Source organism: Pyxicephalus adspersus, chromosome 5 (assembly GCF_032062135.1).
Source record: "Pyxicephalus adspersus chromosome 5, UCB_Pads_2.0, whole genome shotgun sequence".
Lineage (NCBI taxonomy): Eukaryota > Metazoa > Chordata > Amphibia > Anura > Pyxicephalidae > Pyxicephalus > Pyxicephalus adspersus.
The window spans coordinates 132,661,083-132,672,496 of NC_092862.1; the positions used below are offsets into that span (position 1 = coordinate 132,661,083).

The 11,414-nt window shown below is 39.9% G+C and overlaps 1 protein-coding gene across 1 annotated transcript in view; it reads right to left on the reverse strand.

Moving 5' to 3' along the window:
- The window catches only part of MALRD1 (MAM and LDL receptor class A domain containing 1), a 225,882-nt gene that overhangs the window by 192,471 nt on the left and 21,997 nt on the right, over positions 1-11,414 (reverse strand). The window contains exon 5 of the mRNA XM_072413411.1: positions 501-594. Coding sequence (XP_072269512.1) covers positions 501-594 — 94 coding nt within the window. The remainder of the gene's footprint in view (positions 1-500; positions 595-11,414) is intronic.

Consider the following 11,414-nt stretch of genomic DNA (forward strand, 5'->3'; position numbering starts at 1 on the left):
GCGAGTGATTATGCGCAATTGGATCCAACCCCTTCCTCCCACATTGGAACAAGTCATCGCTTCCCTGAAAACCTTATTTCATACAGAGATGTTAGACGCTCAACTCCAAGGAGATGAATGTATCACTCGTTTTTGGCAACAATGGTACCAATTTATGACTTATACATTTACAAACTCGGAAAGCTCATCGATCCTTGCCATGTTCCAATATTCCACGTGGTACATAACGAACATTACTGATGCTACAAATGTGATTAACGAATAACTCATGCCCTGTTGATCCTCTACACTGACTGTATGCTGTTTCAACTTTTTGTTAATGTTTACACGGTTATATGCACTGCAAATTTTGAGTGTCCCCCCCCTCTTCCTTTTCTGTGTCCCCTCTATGATGTCTTGACCCTTCTTTTGGTATCTGTTCCTCTGACTGTTTCTGTAAAATTGCAAAAAATTAATAAACATAGTTTGAAAAAAAAAAAAAAATAACAAAGAGCACCCACCATTAGCAGGTATGCATGCTTCACTGAACGAAACATCATCAATGGCAACGTACTCAGAAGAGACTTCGCTGAAAATAGTTCCCTTGATGGTAACCTGCAGGAAATAATGTGTAATGATATTTTAAATAGATTATCATTAATATAAATATTGTTATTATAAGAAGCACTCACAGGGAGCATTTACACATTAAGCTGACCACCTACCTCCTTGTTCCATGGTAATTGATAGCATAATGCACTATTATAGGCAGCATGGATTCTGCTTTACACACAGAGCTAATGAGACCAAATGAGAAAGAAAAGATTGTTTTACGTTTTCAGAGCTACAGTTTTCCTACTATCGGCATTCCTGGATTCCCTTTCCACATGACGGTTTTTAGCTACATTGAGCCACAAATGTGAAATATGGCATCTGTGACGATTTCTGGGTTCAGAAATAAATAGAAAAAAATCGGCCACCAAAAAGTTGAGTATCCCAATTTTTATTGCAGTGCCCTTGTGATGTAAAAAAATAAAAATACCAAAAAAAATTAAAAAATAATTAAATTACAAAAACTCAAAGAGATTTTTTAAAAGCCCTCTACCCCAACATTACCACTCGTAACAAGACAAAGATCTATATTGAGTGATTCTGAAGAATGTGGCACACATATTTGGTATTAATGTGCATGTAAGAATGAGAGCAATAATGTGAGGGGCCATCATTCATGATACCTCTAAATTGATGATCTGTAAAGATACATGATAAAAAATAATAGTCGCCTATGAAACCACAATTTTGAGGCTTGACCTATCTGGTATTATTTGCTCAGTGCAACCTAATTTTTTATATGTAACCAAAAAACTTGGGGATTCGTGTAGAACAAAATAGGGAAAAATTGTTTTTGACAGCAAACATTTTAGGTGCATTCCCCCATCCCCACCACCACGATCTCTTCTCTATAATCAGTACATAATGTGTGCTGTGCCCCACTTGTTGACTGAAGAAGCAAAACCTCGGCTACCTTGTTGGAGAGAAGGTTGGGACAGGGAGGTTTTTACCAATCAATGGGGAAAAAATCACATAAATTACCCTGATTTGGTCCATATGTTGGATGTCCTTAACCCGGAGACTACCTGTCCCCTGATGAATGAGCGATTAGGAACGAGCGAACAAGCGAATGAACTCCTTTAATCCTTCTTTAGAGGAGTGTACAGTGGGGTACCACAGGCTTGTTCTCCTCCATTCCCTCTTCATTGAAAAGATTTGCCCTGTGTGTTTACCATTCCTTCCTTTTTGTGTCACTTGAAAAACTCACAAAAGATAATTTACAGCAATAATCCTCTGACATCCATCATATGACCATACCTGGCTTTTTCACCGAAGTTGGACTTTAAACTATCAAATGGAAAAACTATGTAAGTCTAACTATTTAAGTCAAACCTGCCCTGCTTACAATATTTTATCTTCCTTCTGCTCCGCAATCCTGTGTGCTCAATTCACAAATACCAATGATAATAAAATTAATATAAAATAATATTATTAATAATAGGAAAATACAGTAAGCAGCATCTGAAAGTTCCCACTTTTCGAGGGGCCCAAAAGTTAACTTGGCAAACTCTGGCAATTGGATTAAAGAGTTCCATTATGCACAGTGCAGCGACTGTTAACTGAACTGCTAATTACTGCAGCTGCTGTATTTCATAGCAGATACTGCAAATGTTCTTCCTGCTCCAATTAATTTATTTATGAAGCACAACCCAGCACAAGCCTCCAACCAGACACACAAAACTAGTTCCACTATAACATTTTTTGCATTTTCTCAGTTTAAAGACTTCGGTTTACACATATTACCTGTGCTGGCAGACATTTACACATTCATGGAATTAAAACATTCTGTATTTTTATTTCATTTCAGTTTATGGATTGATTTTCATACAACATTGCTCTGAAAAGAAAACTAACACAGGTTTCATATTTTTACATGCTGTCTATGTTGTATTTTAATGACAATGGGTCATATACAGGTGTGCAGCCACTAGAGGGCACAGTCAGCAGACAGCTATTCATTATGACATTGTTGTCTAAGGGGTTGGTTTACTACAAGAAAATGTGCTGCTCATATAGCAAAGTGAATTAACACCTGACAAGGGAAATTTCACTTAGCTTATTAAATGAGATGAAAATCAGCTGACGTAAACCAACCAATCATTTGCACATGTTTAGGTGTTCTTTGCAGAATAAATTTTCACATTCCCTTAGCTAAATGAATCATTCGTTGCAACGAGATAATTATCTTGTTAAGTGAACAGCCAAAACTCCTTTAGTATATCAGAACCTTTGTGTCTATATTTGCTCCTTCCTGTGCCAGATGCACATTATTGCTTTGTTCTACCTGCTAAAACATTCATCACATTGTACAAACAGGTAGGTGACACCAGAATTTCCTATTTAAAGGGGAACTATCGCTAAAAAAATCACTTACCTTGCCATCATTCCCTCCACAATCCTAGTTCAGACGGTCCCACACCATCCTGTCTACTCTCTTCATTCCCTGCGCGGGCACCAAAATCTTCTTCCTCTTCTCCCCGGTTCTTCTTCCTACACCACCCCATCTCACACTGTGCAGTGCATGATAGGGTGATGCCTTCCAAAGAGTGTTGAAAAAGTGCCAATCTTATGCTGATGCGTACCATGCTGCATGGGCAAAAGGAGCAGCCCGCAGCCTCCTGGGTTATGTGACGTAGGATGTTTATTGTCTTTAGTGTCATGCATTTTCACTGGTCACTGCAGGGGTGCAGTGGGGTCGGCAGGGGTGTAGTGGTGTGGGCAGGGGTGGAGTGTGGTGGGCACGGGTGGGAATGCCGTGCCCTCACTTTTTTCGGTAATGGGCACCCTTATTTTGCAAAGAATTGTTTGGTAGTCTGCCACTCTGGCTGGTCTGCGCCCCCACTGGGTCAGGTGAAGGACCCTGCTGGTGGGGCACAACTACCAGAGACGCGGACCACATCTCCCATATGGAAGTTCATGGCTCAGGGCCGTGGGTTATCTTTGAAAACACAACCCACCCACTCTCTCATTGCAGGTTCAGACCAGCGATGGGAGAGTGGGCAAGTTCTGATATCATGATGTCACTCTGGGTGAAGTTTCTTTTCCTTGACACATAGGAAAGGGTTTAGTTGGGCCATGGATAGTACCGTGACCCCTCTTCTTTTTGGACGACTAAACCCCTGGGTCACTGAATCCGCAATATAAAGATGCCAATCCACAGACCAATGGGCATGCAGGCAACTATAAACCTGCAAAATGATAGTGGTGTTACTTATTAGCTATATAATGTTGTGCGGATATGTGAAGCAATAAACCAGAGCAGATATAAAAAACAGTTGGCATTGAAATTGGTATTTCGCTGTTTGCCTGTTGTTCCCTTTTAATTATTGTTTATTGTATTTCCAGCGACAACTTCATTTTTATAGACTTCCCTGTTCTCCATCCATTTTACACAGCGTCTGCTTTGTTAATTTTCAGTTTTCAGCTGAAGTGTTCTCATATTTGTGAACTATTACCCATCGTCAGGTGCTTGCCAATGTTCCGCAACTATTTATTACAAAATATTTACACATCTGCCAAAGAAATATACTGCGTGCTGACATTTTTCAGCAATATTTTATGTCCCAACCAGTCAAGCACAGCTAAAAAAAGATTTGTGTTGAGTCAGTACAAGTTTGAAGTATACAATAATGCTGAGAGTTTGCCATCAGGGTACAATGAGCCTCAGTTTAAAGGGAAGGTGCAGTCTTAGGAATGGGTTTTGGATAAACATGTGAAATAAAACAGCTTGATGGAAGTATTTTATTGATTTTTAACAAAAGTCTTTTTAAGTTATCTGTATGCCTTTCTTTCATGATAAATCCTAACTATGAGGTTGCATGAAGACTGGGGATATGGGAATAATTTATTTTTGCCCCTTGCCAACTATGCATCCAGACCCACAGGTCTACTGCACAGGTACACTTAATATTACGGAGCCAATTATTCCGAACAGTACACAGATATTGCAGGCTTGATTAGTGTAGGACGCCTTTCAGGTTTGGGGGGGTTGGAGGTTGGGAGTGGGAATTTAGGTATATGCTGGACAGTTTTTCCTAGGGAGTAATGGTTGGCGGAGGAACCCAACCCTAGCAATAAAGCAGCTGATCATTGCCCTGGTGCATTGATTTGTTTGCTTAGGACAATCTTTGGTGCCTACTTAGGCATGCATCTGACACAAGCTAAAAATATGGAGAACTGAGCAAAGGGGGCACTCGCCATGGATTACTGCTGAAGCTAACAAGGCAGGATAGCCCTTTCGAACCCTGGGGTCTGACTTGGCCAGGGAAAGCCTAAAGACTACTGAGGAAATGAACTAGATTTGCAGTGGCAAAGGTCTTGGCATTGCTGGAGATGTCCTCAATGAGGTCCTGTGCATCCTGGAATCCTTCATCTCGGTAAAAGGGAAAATAGAAAATGCTGATCCCACTGCGCATGCGCATTAATGTAGGAGAATGCCCCATCTGTGCATGCCCCAGTTCCGGCATGTGCAGATGGAGTAGTCAGGAGCCTCCTGGGATGCATGATCGGACTATATCAGGAGGCTCTGTATTCCCATTGTGTCTTGATCGCCGCAGCAAGAAGGAAGGGGAGGGGTTTCAACGGTAAAAAAAAAAATTAAATTTTAACTTTACATGAAAAGGTTGTCTACTCTTAAAGTTTACTGTGTGGAATGCTTCTAGATGTGAACTGCTACAATCATGACAATCGCTATCCTAACACCTTCTCCATACATGTCAAATTCTAATTAAACCCTAGAAAAATGTAGCTGCATCAGCCTTCAGCCTTTCTGAATCTCATATGCTACTCTACCAGGGATCTGGAAATAAATTAGGAGCGCCTATGGGGCTATATGTTGTGTGCGTCATAAATCAAAAACTCTGGTAAACCAAAAAAGTCTACACACCAACACAAAAAAGTCCACAAGGGCACTGTGGTCCTCAACCACAGAAGGGCATGGAAACTCCTGAACCCACATAGCAAAGGAGTTAAATACCAATTGTGTACCAACTGAAGTCTATTCAACAAGTACTAGGTGTGGACTTTCCCAAGTCAAGGAGACTTGAAAGCAAAAGATCCATTCCCAACTTCAAAGCAGGTCCCTAAGAACCCTTCATCAACCCTTACAAAATGCACCACTATGCTAGGCACTAAATTCCTGACAAAAACCTAGTGGTTGCCTTGTGTTGGGTAGTGGTATTATATTGAGACATATACTGCACCTTTATCTATTGATAGTAGGCTCCTGAAAGCTGTAACAGGCTTGCACAGGCATTTTAAGTGTCACCATGTGTTGCTAGCAGTACCAATTTAAGTCTATAAAGGTGACAGAGGCAGAAAACTGCTCCTGGATGTTGTGTGTTGTATCCGAAAATATGTGCAGCAATGCCACCTTCCTACCGCTTGTAAAATAAAGGATAAATATGGACCTTTTTGTTCCAATAGGAAACTTTTTCTGCAAGTTGTTTATCAGCAAAATGGCTTAAAATCACTGTAAATACTGCTAGTCTGAACATGGCCTTACTGCTACCTTACAGCTCCAACTTAGCATTAGACCGCAGCTGTACAGCCAGGAGCTGTAAATGTTGAATTTTTTTTTTTTTTTGCACTAATGTGAGCATGCTTGAAATCAACAGACACATTGATAACAATGCACTTACAATGTAGCTGATACCTTATCTTAACAGTTTTTAATGGACAGAAAGCAGTAAGTGCACTGAGAGCTCCCTCAAGTGGGAAATCTGCAAATCTCTGCGATTCACACAGTAACAAGATCAAGCATGTAATATTGTTAAGTTTCAATAAAAATTCATTTTAGTAGATGTAACATTATCACTAGATAAATAACATCTACCCATGGATAGTGCACTATACATTCTATTTACAATAAAAGAGAATTCCTTAAATAACTGGCAGCATAAAGTTATTTTGCAGAAAATACTGTAGCATGTCGATTCAAGGCTATGGATGGGGCAGGGGCCACTACATGGACAAAGAATGGAGAAGTCAGAGGAAGAATACATTGCACTGTACCTTTCAGGACCTAAATCATCCCCAACCACATCCCAATATAACACAGATACAAAGAACAACAAGGTTTCCCAAAGGCAAACCAAATTGTTAAGTTCCCTAAAAATTTGGTTTGCTTTTAGGAAACCTTGTTATCTCAGAGGAAGAATTAAAGAACCTGACAGTGATAAAGTAAGAAAAGAAAGTCAGGGAAGCAAATTATGAATTAAATTGGCCATAATGTGCAAATAAGCTTGATAGGGGTCTGTTTTTGGAAACAGTGCTAAAATTCGTACACTGAGAGCACAGGATGACTCCCTGTCCATTCAGCAAACATGGGGTGGGAAAATGAGAAAACCTGTAATTTTTCTCTATAAAAGAAAAAATGAAAAATTCCTGGAACACATTGCAGCAAAGGTGTATGAATTAAACGATTACCTAAAACCTATTTAGCTTTATCAGTAATTTTGTTTCATTGTTGAAACAACATATATACATTTAGTACAGAGGCTTGCTAGGATTGCAAAACACCTGGATTTCCACAACTTTGAGCACCAGAAGAAGAGAAATTACAGAATGTAAGTGTAAGGTGTATGTCATACACAGAGTGCAGGGGCCAGGAGTGCATAATTCACTCCTGGCCCCTGGGGGCTTGGGCATGTATTGCAAGGAGTACAACACAAAAAGTGTACAACACAAGAGTGCAGTGGTCAGGAGTGTGAAATGCAAGAGTACAGGGGTCGGGGTACATAATGCCTGAGTGCCAGGGTCAGGAGTACTTAAAATGTCAGTTTTATATAACATACTTTAAACCCCTTCACAAAATCAGTTTTTCCTTTATAACCAAAATTCCTATTCTTAATACAAATCTTCAAATCCAAATACAAACCTAGAAAACAATCTTGTTTACTGTCAGAAAACTATTTTTCGGTTGGTGTTTGATCAGAAGGAAGATGAGCACATGCACTAGGTGCCCGGCCATAGCAATGCTTATGCTTTAGTAAAACTTAATATAATTTTGACTGTATAAAGGCTTTAGTTGTCAGGCTTTGGGCTTCTGCATGCAGCATCATTGACATGTGCAATTCACCCGCTTCATGTGGGTTTAAGCATTCACTATGTATGTGTATTCACAATACAGGTAGTCCCCGGGTAAATAGAGATATGGACTGTAGGTTTGTTCCTAATTTGAATTTGTATGTAAGTCGGAACAGGTACATTATTTTAATAAATGCAATTAGGACAGATGTTTGTCTCAACATATTATTAGGCAGAATGGTGTCAGTTACTGTATAAAATCCTTACTGTGAGTTAATCAAAGACAAAGCAAAAAAAAAAACTTTATGGAGCCTAGACATTCATTATTTTCCGGAGCAAGCTGTGCTTTTGCAAAATTTGCAAAAAGAAACAGCTGCAGAGTTTGTCTTGGTCATTAAAGAGTTACAAGAGGCTGCAAAAGAGATCAGTCCTTAAGATCACCCACAACCTCAGCTGTGTTTAGCAAAAGGCTTTTTCCGCAAGTCATGCAAACCACCCCGCTCCCCCCATCAAGCCTCCATCCTGCACACGAGCATGCAGGGAAGCCCCGTTCGTATCTAGGAGTCATCCATATGTTGGATATCCTTAACTTAGGGACTACCTGTATGTGAATGCAAATCCAATTTGAAACAAACACATACCAGTAGACACAGGTTCTTAGTTGAATTATTCTTTATTGTGTATGTATAGCCAAGATTTTTTTCTTCTTTCTATTGTGTTTTTTCTCCTATTTAAATTAGAGTAGGAAAGTGCTAAAACCCCTACCAGATTTTAGCTGTCTTTCTCAAAGACACAACCAGAGACAAAATCTCAAAAAAACAAAACAATTTTTGTTCTCAAGAACAGGTGTCCTTATCGAAAGATTTACCTCTTGTTTTGAGGACAGTTCTCAAATAGAAAATTTTACAATTATGTTGTCACCAGGACAGTTAGAGAGAGGAATCAATCTATAGATGATGGAGAGCAATAGAGCTTTGCGATGTTAAATCCTACTTTCTCTACAGCAAAAAAACTAATTTTGGCTAAACATGCTTTTTGAACTTGAAACATCTTCAATGTGATGTCTTGGCCATCTGGTGAAGTTTATTTTGCACTGTGTTGGCTTTCTTGAACAGAATTTCCTGTACTTTAGCTGGCACATACAGACCTTAAAGCATTTAAGTGATACAAAAGCATTAGTAACATTTTCCAAACAAAAAAAAAAATTCATGTACTTTGTATAAAATACAAAGAATATGGTTTTGAACACTGTATGCCTTTGAAATATGAAATCAATTCACCTACAAAACATTTCTGGGAACTCAAAAGTTTGTCACATGCGTTCCCATGTGAGTGTCAAGTTTTATACACAGAAGTCCTGGAGGAGGTTTTATTCTACGTTAAACTCAGCTGCACACCAGCACTTGGCATCCGCTAATGCTAATGTTTATCCAAATGCTCTTTAGATATTTTCTGAAGCAAAGAATTGTTTGGTTGTGGAGGAGCTATTGTTAGAAAACAAATAAATGCCTTAATTCAAGCTTTTACATTGAGATTTCATTAGCTTCCTGTAATTGCCTGTCAATTTTTTCAAATAATAAAGCACTAATAAAAAATATTGTGTACTAAACACAAAAATATAAATATAGAAAGGTTAGGTAAATGTTAAGAAAATATTTAGGACAAAATATATTTTTCTAGCATGTAGTGTTGCAGAAAGTTGCCGCTGATCTATCCAATCGACTTTGATTTGTGTATGTTATCCAATCGAAGTCAGCCAAAGGTTCAGGAGGAGTTTGGGATATGGGTAATGCAAACACCATTTATTTCAATAAGTTAGAAATTCTGTTTGATATTAGAAGAGTAACTTTAAATACTGTGAATATATGTACAGGGGTGGCAGTGGGGGATGTACTCAATAGTGGGTTCCTGTACCAAACTGATTAAGGATCCCCCCCCCCCCTTGAACTGATGGAACTCCCATGGGGGCCCCTTTTGGCTGATGAAGGTCAGGGGTGGTTGTATAGTGGCAAACCTTACCCGCCCTGAGCAGTGGAGAGGGACTATCATGGATCTATCATGGTATTATCAATAAGGACACCGTATGCTGGAAATGCATATACTAAAATATGTATATTTTTTAATACCTTGTCTTGAACCCAACATCAGTGACCCAAAAAATGTCATTTAGAAGTATACCAACTATTGTCAGTTTAACAAACAAACGGTGCTTTGGCCCTTTCCCCCAAAACCCCAACCTTTTGTTACCATCCATAAGAAAAAAAAAAATTAGGAATAAGTGTGTTCTTTGTGACATGCCTGCCATATCCTAAATGTGGTGTCCTTAATTCTCAATCACAACTTGTTGAAAACAGAACTAATATCCCAATTTTCAAAATTCACGATCAGGCAGGTCATTCTTGCAGAAAGGGACGGGTGGAAGGAAGGCTGAAGATTGTGTGAAGGAAGAGAAGAAGGAAGAAGATGGTGGCGTCCTCCAATGCATCAGGGGAGTACCATGAGTTTAGTTTCATTTGAAGTGGTTGTAGATTTGATGACCCAGCACAAGCCATCTCTTCTTCTTCCCGTGCCAACAGGTAGTTAAGGACAAGAAATCTATATGTTGTAACTGTTTCAGCATTCTATATCGGGCTGTGAACTGAAACCCCCCCCAAAAAAACAAAGGAAGAGGTCAAAGACATTAATGTCCAACCCTTATTGCACTGTTAGAAGAACAAGGGATAGAACAAGCCAAGGAAGTAAGAGCAGGGAGTGGCATTGTGTGTGGTAAGCCTTCCAAAGACTTTGTCTGAACCTTGGGTCCAGGGCATGTGGGAAAAAAATGAAGAGGTGGTGGTAGATGATGACGTGCACAATTCAACATTGGTTAAAAGCCTTCTGAAACTATATGGGCCTTTTATGCATGATGGGGGTGTTGCTCCAAAACAAGACGATAATTGGTTGGGGGATTGGAAGGGATGGAGGACAGAGCTCTGTGTTGCCATTTGATAAACTAGGGCATTGTTCAAGTCCAAAAGAATTGAAACAGATGGAATTAAATTTTTTTAATGCATTGCAAGAAGCAAAACCTGAATTTACTAAACATAGCATGCTATAGCCACCAAGCAAAAATGATGTGTTAAAGTGTACCTGAACTCAGGAGTAACTCTCATCTGGGAAAATGTGTGGTAGCAAGGTTGAAGGTTTGGTTAAGTGCACAGTCTGCTACATGTATGTACAAATGGAGAAACAGCTCCTAGGTGAATACCGCTTTCAGGTATCTAGCATTGGAGAGCTGGAGAAGCGCATTGCTACACTGAAATCCCTAGATCACATTGAGAAGTGTCTCCTGCTCACTGAGCAGGCAGGTAATGGCTTAGATGTGGAGGGTGGAGAGGTTAGTCAGGATAAGCATGTAGGTAGTTGGGTTAATGTAACTAGAGGGAGTGGTAGGGACACCCAAAAAAGCAAGGCCAGTCCTGTGTTTGAGCACCCCAATATGTTTGCCAAGTTATGTGAAGATGTGCAGGTGGCAGACCTAACAGCCGGGAGAGCAGCACATCTAGTAGTGGTGGGGAGGGAAACGCAGGAAGGAAAAGACAATTGGTTTTCATAGGGGATACTATCATCAGGAGGACAGATAGAATAGTTTGTCGCCCGGATCCCTTTAACCGAATGGTTTGCTGTCTCCCTGGTGCCAGGGTTCGGCATGTGGTGGACAGGGTGGACAAACTACTGGGAGGGGCTGGACAGGACCCAGCTGTCTTGGTTCATGTTGGAACCAATGACAAGATAGATGGAAGATGGAGGATCCTTAA